Source organism: Chelonia mydas, chromosome 2 (genome assembly GCF_015237465.2).
Source record: "Chelonia mydas isolate rCheMyd1 chromosome 2, rCheMyd1.pri.v2, whole genome shotgun sequence".
Lineage (NCBI taxonomy): Eukaryota > Metazoa > Chordata > Testudines > Cheloniidae > Chelonia > Chelonia mydas.
The window spans coordinates 62,305,097-62,331,194 of NC_057850.1; the positions used below are offsets into that span (position 1 = coordinate 62,305,097).

The following is a 26,098-nucleotide window of genomic DNA, read 5'->3' on the forward strand; positions in this document are numbered from 1 at the left end:
AGGACAAATCATGTCAAACCAACCTGATAGCTTTCTTTGACAGGTTAACAGGCCTTTTGGATAGGGGTGAGTGGGGTGGGAAGCGGTAGATGCGGTATATCTTAACTTTAGTAAGGCTTTTGATACTGTCTTGCATGACCTTCTCATAAACAAACTAGGGAAATACAACTTAGATGGAGCAACCATAAGGTGGGTGCATAACTGGTTGGAAAATCGTTCCCAGAGAGTAGTTATCAGTGGTTCACAGTCATGCTGGAAGGGCATAATGAGTGGGGTCCTGCAGGGATCGGTTCTGTTCAATATCTTCATCAATGATTTAGATAATGGCATAGAGAGTACACTTATAAAGTTTGCGGATGATACCAAGCTGGGAAGGGTTGCAAGTGCTTTGGAGGATAGGATTAAAATTCAAAATGATCTGGACAAACTGGAGGAATGGTCTGAAGTAAATAGGATGAAATTCAATAAGGACAAATGCAAAGTACTCCATTTAGGAAGGAACAATCAGTTGCACACATACAAAATGGGAAATGACTGCCTAGGAAGGAGTACTGCGGAAAGAGATCTGGGGGTCATAGTGGATCACAAGCTAAATATGAGTCAACAGAGCAATGCTGTTGCAAAAAAAGCAAACATCATTCTGGGATGTATTAGCATGAGTGTTGTAAGCAAGACACAAGAAGTAATCCACGCTGGTTAGGCTTGGCTGGAGTATTGTGTCCAGTTCTGGGTGCCACATAGGGTGACCAGACAGCAAGAATGAAAAATTGGGACGGGGGGGGGGAGTAATAGGAGACTGTATAAGAAAAAGACCCAAAAATCGGGACTGTCCCTATAAAATCGGGACATCTGGTCATCCTAGTGCCACATTTCAGGAAAGATGTGGACAAATTGGAGACAATCCAGAGAAGAGCAACAAAAATGATTAAAGGTCTAGAAAACATGACTTATGAGGGAAGATTGAAAAAACGGGGTTTGTTTAGTCTGGAGAAGAGAAGACTGAGAGGGGACATGATAACAGTTTTCAAGTACATAAAAGGTTGTTACAAGGAGGAGGGAGAAAAATTGTTCTTCTTAACCTCTGAGGATACGACAAAAAGCAATGGGCTTAAATTACAGCAAGGGCGGTTTAGGTTGGACATTAGGAAAAACCTTCTAACTGTCAGAGTAGTTAAGCACTGGAATAAATTGCGCAGGGTGGTTGTGGAATCTCCATCATTGGGGATTTTTAAGAGCAGGTTGGGCAAGCACCTGTCAGGGATGGTCTAGATAATACTTAGTCCTGCCTTGAGTGCAGAGGACTGGACTAGATGACCTCTTGAGGTCCCCTCCAGTTCTATGATTCTATCATTCTATGATTAGACTAGCTATGATGTGTGGGTTGTAATGCTGGCCAATGAGGAAGAGAGAAGAACTACTTCATGCTGTCAAAATGAGAATGCTCAGGTGGATACTGGGCAAGATGAGAGCTGATAGGCTACATAATGAAATGGTGTGAGTCATGATACAGGTAGCTACCCATCATGGAAAAGCCCAGGGAATATTGACTGAAATGGCTGGGTCATGTAAAATGATATGTGGGGTAGAGAGTACAAGAGATACACATTATGAGACAAAGACCATGAGGAAGACCCCCAAAATGGTGGTTTGATACACTGAAGGAGAATATGAAGAAGGCTGGTATCAGCTTGGAAGATGCACTTGATAAGAACACTTGCAGATGAAGAACAAGTGCCATAGACTCCGAGTGACAGGATAAGGCAAAGGTGAAGAAGAAATTCTAAAATTCTCTATATTCCTGCTAGAGTTTAATCAGGAATGATTATGGGAAGATTTTGAAATTTGAAAGACATCTTTGGCAAAACAGTGACACTTCTTAAAGTAAAACTGTTTCCACAAACCAATGAGAGCTGCTGAAAGAAGACCTTATATTCTAAGTACCAATGAAGGCTCAGTCTCTGGGGCTACTTCTACAGAAAACAAATGCTGACAGGAAGTAAAGAGAGTATCAATGTCCTAAACAGTAGAACTACTAGTGATGGGGGAACTGATTCCACAAAAATAGGAACCAATCCAAACCTTTACTCTAAATTAAAAAGCCATAAAGCACATTTAATTCACTTTGTTTAAAATTCTTTTTCAGTTCAGAGTAGTAGCTTGGTTCCAGCCAAGAGCAAAAGCAATAAAGTGTCATGAAAAGGCTGTTGTGTCAAATTCAAGTCTATGATGCAACAGTGCCTGTTCTCCGAGATTTGTAGCTCAATTTTGCAGATCTGAATGATTTTTGAAAAAGTGTGGATATGTATCCAAATGTTGGGGAGCTTATCTCAACTGGACGTCAAGCTTTTTTGATATCCATCAGCAGTATTTAGCCTTCTGCTAAATTCTGAGATTTTTAAATACTAATAGAAAAATATCACCCTCATAATTGCAAGATCCTTGATTGTTTGAACTGAAAAATGATTTTTAAATCTTGTTTCTTGAGACTATCATCTTAAAAATATATTATAAAAAACAGTGGAAAAGACCTCATTCTCATCTACAACAGGACCGGCTCATCTTACCAATCATTTGAACGAGAAGCATTAAAATGCAAATTAATAAGTAAAAGTAAATGTTTTAATTTTGTTTCTGTTATTCTTAAATGTCTGAAAGACTTTTTTCACAGACTTGGCAAAAAAATAAAATAATAATCATAAATTCAGCCATACTGACCCATTGTCCAAACTTTTGAGTGACTAAAATATTTTGTCTATTGAATTCCCTTCTTAAGATGTATCTATCTTAGACTTACATATAGTGCCTCTCAGTGTTTGTTTGGTTTTTTTTGCTTTGTTTTTTGCTAGCATGTAATGCCATAACAAAGATCTTTGTAAGCATGAAAGTGCCTTAACCCCATTTCAAATAAATAGGACCAAATTCTTGGTGGGAATTTAGCCCTTAGTATTGAAAAGTACATCAGAGAAAGAAAACCTGTGATGCAGTTATGGTGACTGAGAAAATTTAGTAAAATTTTAGCCTATGTCCAAGAGAATTTGGAAAATGTATAACTGAACAAGTGAAAAGGCCAAAGCATACCAATCCCAATGAAAGATGGAGAGCTAAATTAAAATAAACTTTCACTGCATATGTAAAATTGCAATTTGCATCCAACAACAAAACATTGTTTGTCATTGGTATATAGTGGAGACAAGTAAAAACTGATTTCAGGTACGTGACCTCTCTAAAGTTCTAAAAAACATGCACAAGGCTATTCTGTATCACTTGCTGTATTTTGCCCCCTAATTAAATGTGTTAGGATCTGAGCCTGTGAAGTATTGAGTGGCCTCTATGATAGATACGGCAGTGTCTTGCCATATCCTTGGGAGACCATATTAAATTAAATATCTTTGGGGTCTATTACATTAAATGAATGGTTTACGTATCATTGTGGGCTGGGACTGTATGTAACCTCTTTTGGGTGTGTGGGTGTGGTGGTTGTGGTGAATATGACAGATGGGAGACCTGGGAGTTCAAAGGACTATACTGAAAATGTGCCAGACAAGACTAGAATTTTTGGGCATAGTAAGTGGTAAGAGGATTTCCTGAGGGATACCTAGGGAGAGGTTAATGCAAATTTCCTACCTCTGATTATGAAACAATCCAGCCTTTTGAACTTATACCCTGAGAAGAGGGTGATTGTCTACTGATTAACTGTTCCTGGAAACTGCTGATCAGAGGTCCAAGCTGTATAAAAAATGACTGAACTGCCCAACTTGTGTTCTGGTTCTGAATCTGAGACAGTTGTGAACCTATAGCCATGGGAAAAACCCAGTTGTGGGTTTTGAAGGACGGACACCTACCAGATCCTGAGGTTAGAGTTGGGGTGACCTCTGGTAAGATTTTTAGCACACATCAAGTTCTTTTAGTGTTTTGATGTTTTCTCTGGAATGCTTTCATCTTAAGAATAAATATCCTTGCTTAGAAAGAGCAGTGTGGTGACTTGCAATTATTGGCAACTACACTGTTCGTAGCCTTCAGAGAGAAAGCAAAGCACAGATGCTGGCCTTTTTAGGCAGTCTGGCTGGCTATCACAGTGTAGGCTGGGAACTGTGCAGCCTTAAAAAACCCTGGTTAGGAGGGAGAGAGAGATGTGGGTCTCCACCCAAGAGAGGTGATAGCTGGGAGCTGGAAACTTTTAAGCATGTGCCCTTGAGGGACCACAAAGAGGGAATACAGGCACAGTTACCCTGAAACTGACACACCCTCAATTCTCCATTATGTCAAAGGGAATTGATGTAACACACCATGGAATACTCAGCAGCTTGCAAGAGCAGCCCAGAGTTAAATCCTTATTTTGCTGATGTCAATGAGTTTTGTGAAGTAGGATCAAGGCTAATGCACTTGACTATAAACCTGTTGTCAGGTGCTGAATACAAATGGTATAGCATTTTTAGCAGGTGATTACGTTTTCCAATAGTATGTTCTATTTTCTGGTGAGAGAGAACTGTGTATTTCTTTATGTACATCACTAAAACATTTGTCTCATGAAGCACACTATTATTTAGGATTGAGCAACATTGAGAACAGAAAACGACTTACTTAAAAAGTAAAGAGCCAGTCTTCAAAGATGCAAATGTGTGAAGCATCTTAGTCATAAAACAGCTGATGGCACTTCCTTTCTAATCAGTGCATCCACTAGCCCTAATCATTTGATGTTTCTAGTCTATGAAATTTGTTGCTATGTTTCTGGTAATAAAATACCCAGATCTGAAAGTAATGTTCCAGGTGTAGTCCTACCAGAGCCATATATATAAGGACAATTATTATCTCCCCACTCCCCTCCCACAATGATCCATTAAGCAAGAACTCTGTTTATGCACCTCAAAACACAATGGCTTTTTTTCTGTCACACTGCACTGCACACTCATTACTAATTTGCTGGCCATTACTATCTCTTTCAGAATTACTGCTATCTAGGTTCTCCTTAACATTCAAAACATGTGTTTCAGGTTATTGACCCCAACTTTCATATTTCTAACTCACTATGTTAGTCTCTGTCCATATTTCTAATTTTTCTTGGGCCTCTCTGTATAATATCTGTCTCTCTGATATTTGCATCTCTTCCCAACTTAGCATTGCTATTCCCTCTCCGTTCCAGACCTAAAAGAAGATGTTAAGTAGACTTGGCCCTATACTCATGCATGTTGTACCCCACTAGAGAGTTCCCTTCAGTGAAATATAGTACTGTTTATACTATGTAATAACAATTAATTTATGGTCCTTCACACAGATTTCAAGCAAAATATGGCAGTTTCCATCAGTCAATTTGAATTACAATTTTCAATACGATTTTGTGAGACATTATCACATGCTTTCCTAAAATCCAAATTAATTTCATGTAGTTCTTTCAAGAAAGCAACCAAGTTTGTCAAGATTTAGTCTTTCTAACATGTTTGTTGCTTATTACTTACCCTCTAGCTGTCTAGTGATTTTTCTTTTGACATTTACTACATTATTTTCCTAAAGGGTGAAGTTAGACTACGTAAGTATTTGTGTATGAGAAAGTAAGTGCCGGGACCACTCTTCCTTCCTTTTTTTAAAGGCTGGTACCACGTTTGCTTTTATTCACTCTTCCAGTATCATTGTGGTTCTCTAGGGCTTTTAAAAATAATGAAGACAGTTATGTGGTGTACAGAAAGTTTGTTACCTAATTCCTATAATATCCTTAGAAATGCTGTGACTCAGAGACTCCTTGGCAAAGGGTCCCCTGTTCTTTGCAAACAGCTCTCACCTCAGACTTGAAAAACTCACTACACAAACATGTCTTACAGGATATTTACCCATAAAGAGCAACATGTAAGATAGCAACAGAAAGCTTGTAACTTGTCAAGACTCATAATGATTGTGAGATGTATGTTTGGGTAACATTTAAGGAATAATATATTTATATTGAAAGTATGCTTTATGGACTTGAAGTAGAAATTAGTCACCAGGCGGTAATGTGTTTTGATGATGACCCATCCAAGCAAGAGGAAGTTGTCACCTCTCCCTAGTCAGCTGGTGAGGTAAATGCAAGATTGTATTGTCCACCCTTGCCACATCCCAGAAAAGTGAATGCAAAACCATAAATCAATGACAGACAATTAAAGCCACTTAATGGTAAAAAGGAACTCTGGAACAAAGCAGGGATTCACCCTGCCTGCAACTAGAAACAAAAGACTGTTTTCAGTATAGAAGAGCGCTATGAAAGGCACTCTCAATCCATTCACTGAGGAAAACTCCCGGCAGAGGGGGGTGCTTTCATGAACGTTTGGATTATTTGGTTTGGTTTTTGAGAAACCAGACAACTGTGTCTTAGACTAAACATTGGGACAAAATCTACTATGTTAGATAAGAAAGGCAACTATTGATCATTATAAACCTAGGTTCACATTTTATATTTTATTTTGTATCATGTCCATTGTTTCCACCACTCTCTTGTTTCTAGTTAAATCTTTATTCTTTCTTAAATAAACCTATGTTTGCTTTATCCTAAGTGCTCACAAGTCCTGTGTGGTTTACAAGAGCGTTGGTTTAAGGGGAAACTGGGGTACCCTACACACCTTTGGGTGTAGAGGATCTGGAATTTCTGTGAGTATCCAGCATCAGGGGTTAAATATCACAGGGGAACAATTCAAAGGGACTCAGGGATTGGGGTGCACCGATTGTTAACCTGCAATGGAAGGGCTGGCATAAGCCCAGAGGAGAGTGCTTGAGTGGCTGAAATGCTGGTGGTGCTAGGGAGCTGACACCCAGCTTCCACTAGAGGCAGGGGGTAGGAAGCTGACTCACAGTCCTGGGAACTCTGAGAGCCACACACATCAGCTGGACTCACTGTTTTGTTCATATTCAGGTTTTTGAAGAGTTCCCTTACTGGCTTTTGATCAATACTTATTTTATAGGGTCTTCCTTCCTTCCTAACTTTGCAAACTACTTAGTTTTATTTTTCTCGTTAAAGGCAAACTTAAAATGTGAGAGCTGCATTTCAAGTGTCTAATGGGCTGTAACAGCACTCGGCGTGTGTCCACTGCAGTGTAGTGATAGCCGTATTGTACATTGCCAGTGTGACTTGTCGAGTAGCCTACCATTAACTTCACTGTTGTAACGGTGTGTACACCCAAGGTTAAATGTCTTCAGGACAAATTTTCAAAGGGGCCTCAATCAATTTACATACACCAAACCTTGGGTGTACACAGCCTTGCTCACATATTTTTGAGCAATATGGCTTTAATGTGGCTGTGGTAGTTCACAAAATCCATCTAAGAGGGTTTTGCACACAATAATTCTATCATCATGCGAGTGTTTGCAGAAACAAAATTGTCCACGTGCAAATGAAGGCTACATTTTGCAAATGTGGTTCTTTGTCTCTATAGTTGGCTATTGCAAGACTAAGTCTCACCCCAGACACTGTAGCTCCAGAGATGAGTAGATGTGTATCAGTACTTACAGCTGTCCTCTTCTTCCATGAAAACACTGATCACGTAACAGGCATACACAAAACCAATCAACTGCATAAAAATAAGAGGAAAATAATTTGTTAGTTAGAAAATGTGTTAAAAATACTCAGTAAATACAGCTGCCAAGATTGTATTTCAAAACGTTTTTCTTTCATTTTCTTAATTTAAAAGCAGATTTCAGCACATGGTCATACAAAGACACATTGTACATACCTTTGCTCATGCAGAGCCTTATTCTAACTTCATTTAACTAAAGCAACCCCACTGATTATCTATATGGTTGCACAAGTACCACTGATTGCAAGAATCTGAATAATTATTTTTAACTGGTAACTGCAAATTGAGGAGCGTTCTCTGTCTCTTTTGCACACATGATTCCATTCACATGAACACTAACTACCAAGGCAGACTGGAGTTGAAAGGGCCCTTGCCCATTTGATTCACATTTGAAAAGGACACTGTACTTACTGCATGTTAAGTAAATACATAATTAAGTAACTACAGCTTCAGTTAGTATTGCATAAAGTGTCCTATTGCATTTGTGAAACCACTTGACACAAATTTAACTAGGCATTTGAAAGTTTGCAATGCAATTTAATTGCAAAGGCCATATTACAATTCACCAACTTCAGGAAAGACTTTATCAGGGAGGCCTGTCAGTTAGACTCATTGTAAAATAAAAGAAATAGTCTCATTACCCAAAACGGCAAACCATAAATGTATTGCCAATATATTAATAGGGGCTCCCACAAAAGTATCACCCTCAGCCAGTGTTCCAGCGTGACTTGTGCTGTAGAGAGGAAGGATGAGGGACTAGGGCCTCTGGTCATTTGCTTCCCCATGTAGCCAAAATATTTTCTTATATTTATAATAAAGGAATGAGACAATTCCACTGCTCAAATATACCCATTAAACTGTACTGCCCTAGAAATCTATATTCTCTATTCTTGAGAAAATATGCTGAGTATATAGAAAACATAGCCAAGGTTCAACCTGTTTAATATGAAAGCCTTGTAGAAATGTTGGGGGTTACCCTCCTCTGGGATTTTTTTTTAAAGATACCTGCAATCTGGTCCATTTCTAACATAAAATTGCTCTTCACACACATTTATGAGGCCCAAGAATAAGCTGTTTCAAACAGAGATAATTTAACAGTATCCAGACAGGGGTAAGCTAAATTTGAGGCAAGAAATCATGCCACCCTGCCTTTTACTTTGGTTGTGCCAGCATCTTTACAAGCAATACCAAGGAGCCTGCTCAAAGACAAAGAGGACTAGAATTTCACTTTTGTTTACGACAGGTTTCAGAGTAGCAGCCCCTACTGTTCCTCGCATATTCTTGTCAACTGCTGGAAATGGCCTACCTTGATTATTACTACAAAAGGTTTTTTTCTCTCCTGCTGGTAATAGCTCACCTTAACTGATCACTGTGTGTATGATAACACCCACTGTTTCGTGTTCTCTGTGTGTATATATATATATATCTCTCTCTTCCTACTGTATTTTCCACTGCATGCATCTGATGAAGTGGGTTTTAGCCCATGAAAGCTTATGCACAAATACATTTGTTAGTCTCTAAGGTGCCACAAGTACTCCTGTACTTTTGTTTATGATTGTTCCCAGTCAAATGTGTTCTCTATAAACTATCATCTATATGTGGCACTTGAAGCTAAGTGATAGACATTGGGTGAGGAACTCCCCCTGCTTCTATAGAAGAGAGAACATCAGTCATTTCTACATCACCATCCTTCTCCTCCTTGAAGCCTCCAGAGGGCTCATGTAGGGGACTGGACTTTCGAGGTCCCTTCCAGTCCTATGATTCTATGATTGCAGGGCTCATGATACATAAGAGAGGCATGGGGTCTACTTTTATCTCTTCACCAACCCTGTAGGAAACTCCTTGAGCTGTTACTGAAGCCTGTTGTAAGCTTTCACGTGGGTCATTAAATCTGACCCTTAGCATTTCATTTATAGTATTAATACCGTAGGCACTACTTGTGGATGTTTTTTCATTAAAGCAATTTCAGTACAATCTTCAAACAATATTTAATCCAGCTTGTTTTTCTGTCATCATCTCTCATATCTAGCTCTCCAGTTGGCCCAATGGTAGAACACACATTGTACGCTACATGACTGGTAAAATCAGGGTAAGATATTTGTGACCTAATTTGCTATATTAATTTTTTTTGTGATATTAAGGATAGGTATTTATGCCTAAAATATGCTATTATCTATAGGAAAGCTCTCAGGTATGATGTTATGTTCAAGCGACAGTAAGCATGGCTGGTTCTCAATTATATAAGAGTTCATGATAGAAAACCATTACTGGCACTTTCAAACTGCCGTATAAAAGGGTACAGAGTGTATTATACTGACACCTGCTTAGCAAAAGCACCAATATAAGAAGTCAAGTTTTGTACACAGCCACAGCACTGCTAATAATCTGTCTCCTAAGTTTGCACCATGTAAAAGACACAGGCATGCCCTGAGGTTCTCTCTCCTCTCTCTATTCTCCCCCCCCCACCTCACACCCCTCCAAGAAAACATACAGTGATACACATTTTGAGCTCAGATCCAAACCTGGTAGTTGTCTTCAACTTCAGAAAACAGAGGGTCAATGCACAAAAGCATTAAGCACTTAGTGTACTAAGTCACTTTGCTGCCGTCATAGATGAGGGTCATCAAAGTTATGTATTTTGTGCTACTGGATAATTACTTTAGCCTTAAAAGCCTCCCCAAAACCCTTTATTTAATTGTTTGTTTGTTTTTTCCCCTTGCACACAGGGCAAGCAGTGTTCTATAGCAGTCTCAGAAAAACTTTAGATTGCCATAAGCACCTTAAGAGCAGTATATTGATGATATTGCTAGCCCTGCATGACTAGAAGTGGTCTCAGGGAAGTGCAGTCTGTCCTTGCAGCATACCCATTGGTTCCAAGATTTTCCACTCACCATGCCCACAATCACTGCTCCCACCACGCTCCCACTGCTCCTCCCATATTTCTTAAACTCCATATCAGACCATGTCTAAGTCAAACTCCACATCTCAAACACTGCATTCCAGTGAGTCAGTAATGAACCAAGGTTTCTGTATGGTGTGTAAGGGTACTGTACTGTTGGAGCGTCTAGCAATTTTGTTTTGTCTTTTATAATAAGTTATTCTACAAGAAGAAGAAACACCTACACATTTAAAGTTCTTCAGGAAATTAACTAGCAATGGGAATTCAGAAGGTGCAGATGATGATAATGGGTGTGGAAGGGCACTGTGCTTCTGGAGAGTACAGCTATTTTGTTTTGTTATCTATAAGTTATTATACAAAAAAAAAGAAACAACTACACATTTAAAAGTCTCAGAAAATTAACTAGAGATGATGAATTCAGAAGGTGCAGGTGATGATAATGGGTGTGCAGCGGAGCCCACACTACAATTTCCTCCATGTCTGGAAACCTCTGGTTGTGCTGTACAAATTTCAGCATATGGTGTGCTCATCAACTTCCCTTTGATTGTTGGCTATTCATTATTTGTATTGTGTGATGTGGTCACCTAAGTCATTTGGTTTTATTTCTGCACCCAAAAATTGTTTGAATAAGAGAATAATGACTAAAGGATGCCCAACAGCATGCATTTCCTGTACACACGTCCAGAGGAATGATCATTTGTGGGAAAAATTGTGAACCTTGTATGATTTGAAGACATTTACATAAATAAGCTGTGATGTCCAGTTGTCAAGAACAGTGAATAATATGACACTACAAATAACAGAGCATTTTTTTGTATTATACAATCAGTTCTAATTGTTAGGGGGCTTATTCCTTCTCCCACTTACTTCCCTGGTCCTTCTCGCATGAACAGAGAGCAACAATACCCAAAGTCCAAAGGTGCAAACAATTCGATGTTTATTGGGGTAAACTTCCAGCAAGCATGATTCCAGTTTCCTTCCTTAGTGTCCCCCTTCCCAGTTCTGACACCACAGAGCCTTGCCTGTGTCCCTGTTCCCATTCCCCCCCTTAGCAAAACATGATTCCAATTCCCCACCCCCATTCCCATTCCCCCCCACCCACACACTTCCTGATTGACTGCAGACTATATAGTAAAACTTGAGTTCTGCTTAGCTATACCTTAACCAATCATTTTACTGAAATTTAACTAACCAATCCTAACATATTGTAACATGATTAGTTAACCAGTTATATCCCACCACCCTAATTAGTTTACACTAAGCAAAATTAATTATACAGCAGACAGAAACAATCACAGAACCAGACAGAGACCATGCAAATAAACAATAGCAAAGTGGGAACTATAATGACAAAACAATACAGAAGTGAAGATTTCACAACTACATCTATAAAGACATAAGAGTTTCCCAGCTGTGTCTATTGATAAGTGAGTTCTTGCCAGACAGGATGCTATCAAACTAAGTTTCCTTTTACATCTTCTAGGCACTTCCCTTTCTCTGGAGGTGGTAGGCATTATCAGGACAGGATTGTATTCCTAACAGCCCAATAGCACCTTATTTCAATGTGACTAGTTTGGAATGTGAGGATGTGACTGGTCGCTTCCCAGCTTATGGCTGCCTCTGCTGCTTAGCCAGAGATCTTAGCCTAAGAACAGGGCCTCAGACTGTCACAGTAAGAGAAGGTCCTTACACTGGCATACAATTATTTTGATTCTTTCTTTTATACCTCTATAACTAGCCAAGTGATAAGAATACACCTAAATTCTTAGAGTATAGGCCTTTATAGACAGGCCTGAATATCTATATCCTAACACTAATGAAAACTCTTCTACTCGTTATCCATGCCACTGTCATCTGCTGATCGGAGTACTGCAGTGCTATGTATGTGCGGGTGAGCCTTGAAGACCACAGGCCCTGACTGACTAGTGTTCATTGGCAAAGTCAGAAGAACTGTCATTGGCTATAAGCATCAGAACAGTAACATCATGCCACTTGGAAATTTCAGTTGCTGCAGGAGGTCGTTTGTTACTTGCTTAGAAGAACTTCTCATAGGAAGCATGTTACTCTGCTGCCAATATTTTTCAGGTGCATTTCAGGGTATAGGCTTTGACCTAAACATTTTTGGGACCAAGTTATAAGAGAGAATAATATGTTATGTATCCACCCATTGTCATGAAATGATCCCTATCCTTCCAACAAACCTCTGAGATTCCACAAAGTTCTATCTTACACCTCTCCAATTCTTTGGTCACAATGGCAAGCTTCCCTTCATACATGCTCCTCATATTTTATGTTCCTACTCTGATGATTCATTTATGAAGGCTCAGGTCATTCTTGTTCTTGGTGCTATCATCAGGCACTATACTTCCCCCAGGAAAGACAGTGGGATTACATTTATTTTATCCAAGGAGACATCAGAATGTGTGTCTGGATATAATCCAATCAGTGACAGAATCATTAAAATTGGCCTTCGGGAGAAGCCAGTTGATATGTCAATCATACAGGTATATGCCCCTAAAACAGCAGTTTACAATGAAATGATTAATGACTTCTTTGAATGATTTGAAGAAACTCTCATTGAAACACCAAATAAAGATATCACCCTTGTAATTTGGGGATTTGAATGCAAAAGTTGGAGCTGCAAGCTCTCACAAAGAACTAATGGGAAATAATGGTCTGGGCTAACAAAATGCGAGAGGAAGGTGGTTAGTTGAATTCTTCTTCCATAATCACCAAGTCATTGTAGGTATAGGTCTTGCTGGGCATGAGTAAACTGAAGATAGCTTGATTTGAGTGCAAGGCTAAACTGTAAACCAGTTCATGACAGGCGGTGTGCTGCAGATGGCATTTTCAGGCTAGTTGAGGTAAGTGGGAATACCCTGAACTGTTAAGCTTGAAACATACATAAGGTGAGGACATAAGCGATTGATCCTTATATGTTCTGCAAAATGATTGGTTCTTACATAATCATCCAATGTTCAAACCAATAAGATTCAAGAAACATAGATGTTAGTAGCTAGGAAAAATGTATACAAATTGTGTAGTGTGCGATATGATTTGGAATGGTGGCATCACCCATACCAAAACCTTCTACATCTGGGCCTGGCCAGTGAGGGCATAGGCTGTTACATGCCTAATGTAATGCTGGCACTTAAAATGAAAAAGGTTGTAGAGCAGTTTTTAAACTAAGGGCTGGGGGAAAGCTGACAGTTGTGGAGGAGCACGTGGTTTGGACAGAGACATTTCTTAGGGGAGGATCTTTTAATGGAGATTCTCTATGCCCTAGTAAGGAGGAGAGGATGGAAGATGATAAAATATGGGTAGTATCTGATGAGAAACAGTCAATGAAAAAGAGTCCCATTCAATTACATCATGTAGTGGCAGACAGCTAAAAAGTGACAAGTTTTTAAAGTGCTTATATATAAATGCTAGAAGTCTAAATGATAAGGTGTGTGAACTAGAGTCCCCCGTATAAATTGAGGATATTGATATAATAGGCATCACAGAAACTTGGTGGAATGAGGATAATCAATGGAATACAGCAATACCAGGGTACAAAATATATCGGAGGGACAGAATAGGTCGTGCTGGTGGGGGAGTGGCTCTACATATGAAAGAAAATGTAGAATCAAATGAAGTAAAAATCTTAAATGAACTAAACTGTACCATACAATCTCTATGGATAGTAATTCCATGCTCTAATAATAAGAATATAGCAGGGGATATATTACCAACCACCTGACCAGGATGAAACGCTCAGAGAGATTAGAGAGGCTATTAAAATTAAAAAATCAATAATAATGGGGGATTTCAAATATCTCCATACTGACTGGGTACATGTCACCTTAGGACGGGATGGAGAGATAAAGTTTCTTGACACCTTAAATGACTGCTTCTTGGAGCAGCTAGTTCTGGAACACACAAGAGGAGAGGCAATTCTTGATTTAGTCCTCAGTGAAGCACAAGATCTGGTCCAAAGGTTGAATATAGCTGGACCGCTTGGTAATAGTGATCATAATACAATTAAGTTTAACATCGCTGTGGCAGGGAAAACACCACATCAGCCCCAAAATGTTGCATTTAATTTCAGAAAGGGGGACGACACAAAAATGAGGAAGTTAGTGAAACAGAAATTAAAAGGTACAGTGCCAAAAGTGAAATCCCTGCAAGCTGCATGGAAACTTTTTAAAGACACCATAATAGAGTCTCAACTTAAATGTATACCCTAAATTAAAAAACATAGTAAGAGAACCAAAAAAGTGCCACCGTGGCTAAACAACAACATAAAATAAGCAATGAGACACAAAAAGGCATCCTTTAAAAAGTGAAAGTTAAATCCTAGTGAGGAAAATAGAAAGGAGCATAAACTTCAGCAAATGAAGTATAAAAATATAATGCGGAAGGCCAAAAAAGAATTTGAAGAACAAGTAGCCAAAGACTCAAAAAGTACAAGCAACATTTTTTAAAAGTACATCAGAAGCAGGTAGCCTGTTAAACAACCAGTGGGGCCAATGGATGATTGAGATGCTAAAGGAGTACTCAAGCACGAGAGGGCCATTATGGAAAAATTAAATGAATTTTTTGCATCATTCCTCATTGCTGAGGATATGAGGGAGATTTCCAAACTTGAGCCATTCTTTTTAGGTGACAAATCTGAGGAACTGTCCCAGACTGAGGTGTCATTAGAGGAGGTTTTGGAACAAATTGATAAACTAAACAGTAATAAGTCACGAGGACCAGATGGTGTTCACCCAAGAGTTCTGAAGGAACTCAAATGTGAAATTTCAGAACTACTAACTGTGGTATTAACCTATCATTTAAATTAGCTTCTGTACCAAATGACTGCAGGACAGCTAATGTGATGCCAATTTTTAAAAAGGGCTCCAGAGGTGATCTCGACAATTACAGGCTGGTAAGAAACTATAGTAAAGAATAAAATTGTCAGACACATAGATGAACATAATTTGTTGGGGAAAAGCCAACATGTTTTTTGTAAAGGGAAATCATGCCGCACCAATCTACTAGAATTCTTCAAGGGGGTCTACAAACATGCAGACAAGGGGGATCCAATGGATATAGTGTAATTAGATTTTCAGAAAGCCTTTGACAAGATCCCTCACCAAAGGCTCTTAAGCGAAGTAAGCAGTCATGGGATAAGATGGAATGCCCTTTCATGGATTGGTAACTGGTCCAAAGACAGGAAACAAAGTGTAGGAATAAATGGTCAGTTTTCAAAATGGACAGAGGTAAATAGTGGTGTCCCCAAGGGTCTGTACTGGGCCCAGTCTTATTCAATATATTCATAAATGATCTGGAAAAAGGGGTAAAGAGTGAGGTGGCAAAATTTGCAAATGATACAGAACTACTCAAGATAGTTAAGTCCCAAGCAGACTGCGAAGAGCTACAAAAGGGTCTCTCAGAACGGAGTCACTGGCAACAAAATGGCAGATGAAATTCAGTGTTGATAAATGCAAAGTAATGCACACTGGAAAACATAATCCCCACTATACATATAAAATGATGGGGTCTAAATTAGCTGTTACCACTCAAGAAAGAGATCTTGGAGTCATTGTGGATAGTTCTCTGAAAACATCCACTCAGTGTGCAGTGGCAGTCAAAAAGGCCAACAGAATGTTGGGAATCATCAAGAAAGGAATAGATAATAAGACAGAAAATATCATATTGCCTCTATATAAATCCATGGTACGCCCACATCTTGAATACTGCATGCAGATGTGGCTGCCACATCTCAAAAAAGATATACTGGAATTGGAAAGGGTTCAGAAAAGGGCAACAAAAATGATTAGGGGTATGGAACAGCTGCCATATGAGGGGAGATTAATAAGACTGGGACTTTTTAGCTTGGAAAAGAGATGACTAAGGGTGGATATGACAGAGCTCTATAAAATCATGACTGGTGCTGGGAAAGTAAATAAGGAAGTGTTATTTACTCCTTCTCATAACACAGGAACTAGGGGTCACCAAATGAAATTAATAGGCAACAGGTTTAAAACAAACAAAAGGAAGTGTTTTTTCACAGAACACACAGTTAACCTGTGGAACTCCTTGCCAGAGGATATTGTGAAGGCCAAGACTATAAAAGGGTTCAAAAAAGAACCAGATAAATTCATGGAGGATAGGTCCATCAATGGCTATTAACCAGGATGGGCAGGGATAGTGTCCCTAGCCTCTCTTTGCCAGAAGGTGGGAATGGGCGACTGGAGATGGATCACTTGATGATTACCTGTTCATGCTGTTCATTCCCTCTGGGGCCCATTGCATTGGCCACTGTTGGAAGACAGGATACTGGGATAGATGGACCTTTGGTCTGACCCAGTATGGCCGTTCTTATGACTAGAGATTTTGGGTCTGGTCGTTTTGGCTACATTGGGTAATTTCAAGGTTGTTAGTTGTCTTGGTCAAAATAAAAAGAAAAGGAGTACTTGTGGCACCTTAGAGACTAACCAGTTTATTTGAGCATGAGCTTTCGTGAGCTACAGCTCACTTCATCGGATGCATAGCATATCGCTTCTGCAGTTTCCACGATATGCTATGCATCCGATGAAGTGAGCTGTAGCTCACGAAAGCTCATGCTCAAATAAACTGGTTAGTCTCTAAGGTGCCACAAGTACTCCTTTTCTTTTTACGAATACAGACTAACACGGCTGTTACTCTGAAAATTGGTCAAAATAGAAGCAACAGTTTAATTTTCCAGCTAAACTAGAGTAGACTTCGTAGCAAATTTTAGAGCCTTTGGTCTGACCCAGTATGGCCGTTTTTATGTTCTTAATAAAGTAATCTCACCGACATTTTGGAGTCAAACTGAATTTTTAGATCCCAGAGAACTGGATGAAATGTTCTCCAAGAACTGGATGAGGTATTCTGGATAAATCAAGTGGAAAAGGTCTTGGCGGGAATCCCAAGTCATTACAAACACCATCTTCACCCAACATCCTAGACATTTATAAATGTGGAGGTCACCTGACAATATGACAAAGAACCAAACTGACTATGTAATGCAATGCTAGAGATCAAGTTCCCAATGGTAAAGACTTTCCCGAGTGCAGACTCAGCTCAGCTGTAGGCCTAAAACATAAAACTAAAAATTAAGAATAAATGTGCTTATTTAGAAGGAGCTGTGTGGTAACTTATAACTGGGGGGGGGTGGGGGTGGGGGGCGGAACCACTGGTCATAGCCCTTGGAGAGGAAGCAAAGTGCAGACAGTGGCCTTTTTAGACCACCTGACTTCCTGAAGATATCACAGTGAAAGACAGTATAATTTTAAAATCCCCAGTCAGCAGGGAGAAATGAAGGTCTTCACTCGGGAGAGGGAACAGATGGGAGCCAGAAGCCTAAAGTATGTGCCCTTGGTTGACACAGAGGGGGAATACAGGTGTAGTTGCCCTGAACTGTGACAACCTATGTTTTTGTATAAATCTATGATCTAGCTTTTAAACCTCCCTCATCCTGATAGAAATCCCAATTTCATGTTATGTGTTGTTTAGGGACTACGTTTGAAATAACTTCTTCACAGTGCACTAAATGTCTGATTCTTTATCATGAGTGGGAGTAGGCAATCTCTTTATTTATATCTTACCAAAGTACGTCGTACAAGGATTCTTTGGGGGGACAGGGAAGATCTGGTGGCATACATCATAACCCCCTACCCTTTAATGAACATCTTCCTACTGATTTAATGAAAGAATGCACATTGTTTAAAAAGAAAGCCATATACAACTAAACAACTTCTTAACATTCTACTATAAGGTTCAGTTGGTCACCAGTGGACACTAAAGTTCAGTTGATAAATGATATGCCAGTAATTACAATCAGGTAACTGAAATTTACAGTATAATTAACAGGAAGTGATAAGGTGGAAACACACCATTATGCAGCCATGAGACCCAGATCCTTAAACAGTTTATACCAGACACAATCTGAATATTATTACAAATGAATTAATGAAAACATATCTTTTCTCTTTATTGATGGGCACACTAATAAAATATTTATTCCAACAAATTACTTTTGCTATCTTGATTAACCGAACTGCTGTTTAATTAATAATGTTATGGTCATGCAAGCCCATCTAGCTGTCATGTTAATCACTAATTTGCATTGGGCTGATTGGTTTGCACTACTTGGTTTCTCAATATCTTAACTGAAATAGTCCCTTTTGGCTATTTGCCTGGCACCAAATGATAGAGTGTTCCCTGATAACAAAAGAAAAGCCAGTGCAAATTACCTAAAGGATAATTATTCTTATGTTGAATTTCAATAAAGTTTTATGGTGATAGTTGAAGTAGTGAGATTGGAGGGGCCAAATTTTTAAAGGTATTTCTATCCGTGTTGCTGATGGCTCAGGATCAGACTTGTAGAGCCTAATTCATCATCCTATGTAGTTAATGCAATTCTTTCCATTGACACCAATGGGCACTGGACCAGGTCTTTAGACTTAACTCTCTGGAGCAGAACCATGTCTGTCTAAGTGTTTCAGTACCACCTAGCACAATAGGGCCATGATCTTGATTGGATTCTAAAGTAAGATAAATACTTATAGTTCTACAAAGTATTGTTGGTTTACAGCACACGCTTATATGAACAGTTAGTTCTAGGTCCTTTGTTAATCACTTAATCAAAATATTGCTTTGTTTCACACTGGCTAAAAATTGATGATTATTTTAAAAATTAAAACATTGGATTTTTTAATTTAAATTGGATTTTTAAAATTTAAATTAAATTATATATATTTTTCTTTTAAAAATCTATTTAAAATTTGACTGTCAGAATGTCAAATTTATGTTAAGGCCTGAACCTACTATAATCTATTACAATAATTTAAATTAAATAAAAAATAATAAAATTCAAGCAATACATGTTTACTGTCAAAGTTTTAATGAGAGTCAAACCACCGAACTGATGGAAGTCACTGTTTAAGTACCTGGAACCAGAGGCTGATAAAGTGCGATACCAGATTTTGCGAGCAGGCGGAGAGAGAATATTTTCTTCATTTCAATTTATTCAAGTAGTTCAGAGGTCAATGACTAGTTCATTCAAAGTTGAGAAACCAATTGGGATCTGAAAAAGCAGGAAAGCTTGTTTTCCTCTTTTAATCTATGAATAACAACTAGAAGTGAGGATGAGATCTACTGGTTCTAAAATCTTGAAGTATATGGTGGCCAGAAACAATCAGTTCAATTCAATCAATATAGATAATATTTCATTGGTTTAATAATCAGTTAGTTTTAAATGCAAAATAAGTTTTGATAAACATACCTTTTGTTTCTCATACACCCAGCACATTTAAGGTAGTTATATTTACCTAATACAAGCCATTTTAAATGCTGAGTTTATGTATTTTAATTGAATTCCAATTACCATTCAAATGCAACTTGACAACTCATGAGTAAAAAAATGAACCATCTACTAAATAAGAAATGCATCATTCATTTTCTAACATAATAAAAATGTAAAAATTAAGAATCTAAAAAATATATGTTACGCTATCTAATTGCTTAAATAAATATGTATAGATATACTATATCCTCCTGATTAGCCAAAAAAAGTACAATATTTAATGTAATGGCTATATTTAGTTGCAAATCAACATGTTTTAATGGCTGCCAACCAATGAGAACCAGCCTTTACTTAGGAAAATAACTAAAGTACAAATACAAAACAAAATTATAACTGATTGTCTAAATCCATGTTTCCTGCTTTCTGATTTAAATCTTGATTAATATGTCCACATCTCACCTTTATTGTGGAGGGGTTAGGGGGGGCAGGATTTGTCTGGCTGGCCAAATGAAAGAAACAGTGCTTTATTGCTGGGGGTGGGAAGAAGAGAAAAAAACTGCTGAAAAGGAGACAAGGGTCCAGCCTGGCAACACTGACTCATCCCCTGGGAACCAGTTGGGATGAAGGATTTAAAAGGGGACAGACCTGTCCGTGAAGCTCCCTTTTACATGGAGAGGCAGCAAAGCTAATTGTGGGTTCCTCCTTGTGGCGGATGTCCAGTGCAGGTACTCCATAGGGTAGTGACCAGAAAAATGGATTAGAAATGGATTTACAAAGGTATTCGTTAAAGGAATAGAATGGGGGTGGTGACTGGGAATTCCTATGATTGGTACAGCAGGGAGCCAGCCCCCCTTTCTTATAGCCTACCTTAACCCTCCCACGAGGGGGTGTGTGTGGATGGTAATGTCCCAGCAATGGATTGGCAGGGGGGACCTGGATGTAAAAAGATGGGGAGCTGGCGGAAGCCCCCGAGTTAATTATGGAATAAACATGGGGTTAGCTACACTGTACACTTTTATCTACCGGGTAGTCCCAGACATCTAATAATAAAGTTGAGGCATGATTAAATTCATATCAAATGACTCCTGTCTTTCTTTCAGTATAGCCGGACAACCAGTGATTTAAATCACTTCAATTTAAATCAATCCCAACTTGCTTTGTCACCAGCAATTTGGAAATTTCTAGTCCATACATGTAGCATGTGATTATTTATCTACATATTTTGCATACTGCAATTCCATTGGATCAAAGGAAATGTGTCACTATATACCGGATATTTAAGATAGCAGGTAAATTACTGGATTAATCTCAAGAATTAATATGTTTATCCCAGTTTAGCCACTACATGCAGGTTTCCAAAAATCTAATACCAAGTAACTGGGCTTAGCCAAATTTAATTAAGCCACCAGCAGAGTCATAATAATCGAGTCAGACTTTCAAGATCCCTCAAATAAGAACTGTATGAAAATGAAAGTGCCAAATTTGTGCTTTATTGTCTTTTGGGCAAACGTTTTTTGCACATTTCTCATAATCCCAGTTTTTAATCTCATTGGAGATGGGTTTTCTTTACTGCTCCGTATGAAATGAATGGACCTCAGTTGGCATCATCCATCTACCTCCTATGGTACCTCTGATCTTTTGGAGTGTGTACTTGGCAAACAGAATCTTCACTTACTGGGAGCTGTTTCTCTTTTTCCCTGTTTAATGCTAAACTCCATTCCCTACAATGATCTCTCTTCCCATATCTCAGTTCTACTGCCATGTCTGCTGATTGTGCTGCTCTCTATAATCTGTCCCGTTTTTCCTTCCAGGTGAATAAATATTCACTCTATCCTCTTAAACTTAAAGAGAGTTTTCTGGAGTTTACAGGGCAAGGTTCAGTCCTTTGGAGAATGGCTTGCTTCAGCTCTAAAAACCATTAGTCAAGAATCACCTGACTTGGATTGTCTGTCTGTATTTGATGAGTTTAATGAAGAAGCATAAGTCTTCCAAGGACACCAGCAGCCATTGTAGGCCCAGATTTGACCTTCATTACACTATTAAAAATAATCTAGTTATGTCTAATTATTCAAATTCAAACTCTGTTGCTCAGCAATAGTGTTGTGACACTGCACCCCATAAATTCTTCATAGTGATATTATTATGATGTGATTATGACATAGTTCTGATGCATTTTATGCAAGATAGATCATGTGAAATATTATTGAAAAGGTTATGATTTGCTGAATATGATTATCCTATTTATGTGCACATATCATTTTTGTATCTGAAGTTAGGAATACTGACAATGTATCTGTATTTCAAATGTGTTTACACCAGGGAATGCTGACCAGACAAGATGCTCTCAGACTAGGTAGTGGTTGGGGAAGGGCCATTAGAGAGAACAAGGGCCTTAGAAGAAGTTTATTTCCCACCCCGTGAGCCTTCCTGAGGACACTACAGACAGCCTCCAAGTTATGGCTGCTGTGACACCACAGGGACATGTGACCAGGTCACCTGGTGCTGGACTCTATCTTGGGATGTTAGTATTTTTCCACTGACTGGTGTGGAAACCAAGCTTTGAAACAAAGGGTTCCCGCCATGTGCAAAAGCTATAGAGGCAGGGGAGTGACTTCACTGACTCTCTCACACCCAAGGAGACTCCTGGAAACACCTGAGGAACAAAGACTGAATTGGGGGAAATGGTGGACCCAGGCTAAAGGAATTTTTAAATTGTAAATGGAACACCTGGGGATTCCAAGCTGTAAGCAAGTGCAGCCTGCTTATATCATCATTTAGGGTGAGAAATTGCTGTTCATATCCAATCTATGTAGTATATTAAGCTTAGATTGCATTTGTTTATTTGCTAGATAATCTACTTTGATCTGTTTGCTATCCCTTGTAATCACTTAAAATTTATCTTTTGTAGTTAATAAACTTGTTTTTGCATTATCTAAAACCCAGCATGTGGGACTCATAACTCGGAGCAGAAAGCTGTTGTATATTCCTCTCCATGTTGAGGGATGGGGAAAATTTCATGAACTTATGCTGTACAGTTTTTTGTGCAGTGGAAAATGGTATAATTTTGGGTTTATACTCCAGAGGGGGTGCGTGCCTTAGGAAATGGGAGGTGACCTAGCTGGAGCCTTCCCATGCAGTAGGTGGTCAGAGCGTCTGCATGTAACTGCAGCTGGGTGTGTCCTACCTGTATGTGTGCTGGTGAAAGTGCAGACTGGAGCCTGGAGAAAGCTTGTCAGCTTGTCACAAGAGTACAGTGTAAAAGGGAGCCCAGGCTGATGGGTCGGGGAGCTCAACAGTGCCCCAGTTCAAGGTGGCACCCCATCACATGTCTCCATTTTGGTATGATAATAAACATAACATGAAAGTATTCTTGCTAGTAAGTTAAAAAAGTATGGGCTGGAAGAATGGAGTATAAGGTGGACAGAAAGCTGGCTAGTGTGTCGGGCTCAATGGGTAGTGATCAATGGCTCCACGTCTAGTTGGCAGCCGGTATCAAGTGGAGTGCCCCAAGGGTCGGTCCTCGGGCCGGTTTTGTTCAATATCTTCATTAATGATCTGGAGGATGGTGTGGATTGCACCCTCAGCAAGTTTGCAGATGACACTAAACTGGGAGGAGAGGTAGACACGCTGGAGGGTAGAGATAGGATACAGAGGGCCCTAGACAAATTAGAGGATTGGGCCAAAAGGAATCTGATGAGGTTCAACAAGGACAAGTGCAGAGTCCTGCACTTAGGACGGAAGAATCCCATGCACCGCTACAGAATGGCTAGGCAGCAGTTCTGCAGAGAAGGACCTAGGGGTGACAGTGGACGAGAAGCTGGATATGAGTCAACAGTGTGACTTGTTGCCAAGAAGGCTAACAGCATTTTGGGGTGTATAAGTAGGGGCATTGCCAGCAGATCGAGGGACGTGATCGTTCCCCTCTATTCGACATTGGTGAGGCCTTATCTGGAGTACTGTGTCCAGTTTTGGGCCCCACACTACAAGAAGGATGTGGAAAAATTGGAAAGAGTCCAGAGGAGGGCAACAAAAATGATTAGGGGTCTGGAACACATGACTTATGAGGAGAGGCTGAGGGAACGGGGATTGTTTAGTCTGCGGAAGAGAAGAATGAGGGGGGATTTGATAGCTGCTTTCAACTACCTGAAAGGGGGTTCCAGAGAGGATGGATCTAGACTGTTCTCAGTGGTAGCAGATGACAGAACGAGGAGTAATGGTCTCAAGTTGCAGTGGGGGAGGTTTAGGTTGGATATTAGGAAAAACTTTTTCACTAGGAGGATGGTGAAACACTGGTGCGTTACCTAGGGAGGTGGTAGAATCTCCTTCCTTAGAAGTTTTTAAGGTCAGGCTTGACAAAGCCCTGGCTGGGATGATTTAGTTGGGGATTGGTCCTGCTTTGAGCAGGGGGTTGGACTAGATGACCTCCTGAGGTTCCTTCCAACCCTGATATTCTATGATTCTATGATCCTGCTTTTGTTTGTCATCATCACTTAACAGCAAAAAGCCAGAGTATAGTTTTAAACCACTGTGTGTGTGCTGTGCACACATGTAAGATGTGGGGAAGTAGCAAAGATGCAGGCTTAATTCCTTCAGAAGCATTGGATGGTATTCTCAGAGCAGTGGTGTCTGCTGTGCTTTTAACTAGGTGCAATGTGTGCTCTCTTCCCTGCTTCCTGGCAAGTGCAGAAGGCAGATGGAGCTATGGACCTAGTCTTGCTCCTCTGCTCCCCAATAGGTTTTCTAGGACCCCACTGGCATTAAACCAGTTCTTCTATGCTGCAAGCACAAGGACTGAGGCAGTGTCTGGCCCCTGGTTAAGTGTAAAAGTTTGGGGAATTTTGTTCATCTGTTCCCAAGGTTAGACACAACTTAGCTCAAAGTGAGCACACTTCTGTTTAAATCAGCCCTGATACAAATACACAGAATGGGACTTTCCTAGTCATGACTATTTATTATACCTATTACAGTAGTGCTTAGAGACCCCAGTCTGAAATAGAACCTCATTGTTCTGGGTACTGTACAAATCTACAATCTGTAAAAAAGCCTTGTTCCTAGGAGCTCACAATCTCAGGAAACAAAAGCAAGGGGGATAGATTTTTTAAGTTACACTTGTTTTTATATTTTGTGACAAACATTTTTTTTTTAACAAAAGGTGTCACAGCTTGATGGTCTCTCTGTACAGACAGCTTTCAAAATGGAAATAGTGAAGTGATAAACCTTGAAGAGAAACATATTGCAGTAAGCAGTCAAAACTGTATTATATTACATTAGTCTGGATTTTATCTTGATTAATATTGGCAGAAATAAGATATTTTCTGAATCTTTACTACCAGGATCCAACAAACTCTGCATAAAGAACAGAGAAATGGCCAGTTTTCATGTGTCATCCTTCCAATCAACTTATTTTACCATTCATGCTTTGTAATGAGCTCCAAGGAGAGCAGTAAAGCCTTTTTATTTATTTAAGATCTTGAAAATCCCCCTAAAATGCTCTGTGAAATAGATTTAGACTCATATGGACTCCAGACTCTGTGGATTTATGACAAGTGCTGTCACACTGTGTGCTGCTCTGCCTTTATTGACTTGAAAACCAAAGGTGAAATATTTTTTTTATTACCAAATGGATTTTTTTCCTATTAAAAGTATATGTAGACATGTAGAAGGAAGGGAATGTACTCAGGGGGTGTGTGTGTGTGTGTGAGTGAGAGAGAGAGAACATGAGTGCGCATGTGCACGTGTGTGTCCATTGATGAATCAGTTAAATACAAGGACAGATAGGACTGGGGACTAAACCATTGAGAGTGGCAGGGGTTATAATTTCACCTACTGCCAAATGGCCAGAACAGGTGACCAGGAAAGTTAACTGAAGAAAAGGGGCCAGGATTAAGCCACTCCAAAATTTTTATTAAAATCATTTTAAATAAAGAAGGAAAAAAGATTAATTCTCAAAGGCATGTGATTGTATGCTAGAACTGAGTGATGAAGTGCATCAAAAACACATTTACACAACATAACAGCAAACTTTATATTAAATCTAAAGAAATTTGGGGCTGGAGCCTTGATTTCATGCTACTATTACTCTATGACTATTGTTAATTATCCAATGAGAGATTCAAGATCTCTCAAAACTTGTAATTCATGACAATCTTGCCATAGTCATGATGAAATTTTGTGTATATTTAAAATATCTTGAGCTATGAATAGATGTATTTATGCCCTTAAAATTCATTTACATAGCACTGCTTATATGTATGGTACCATGCAGATTACTGGGCCTTACTCAGAAGCCCTTACAAGTCTAAAGGCATAAAAGAAAACAAACAGAACAAACACAGGACGGAAAACAGTGGCGTATGGAAATAGAAT

At 39.2% G+C, this 26,098-nt stretch overlaps 1 protein-coding gene across 5 annotated transcripts in view; it reads right to left on the minus strand.

Moving 5' to 3' along the window:
* NKAIN3 (sodium/potassium transporting ATPase interacting 3) overlaps nucleotides 1–26,098 on the minus strand; it is a 514,014-nt gene that overhangs the window by 41,101 nt on the left and 446,815 nt on the right. For 4 of the 5 annotated variants that reach the window (XM_037892542.2, XM_037892541.2, XM_043539579.1 and 1 more), the window contains exon 5: nucleotides 7,469–7,529. In XM_037892542.2, coding sequence (XP_037748470.1) covers nucleotides 7,469–7,529 — 61 coding nt within the window. Of the gene's footprint in view, nucleotides 1–7,420; nucleotides 7,530–26,098 lie in introns of all 5 variants that reach the window. The other variant, XM_037892543.2, reaches the window with a different exon arrangement.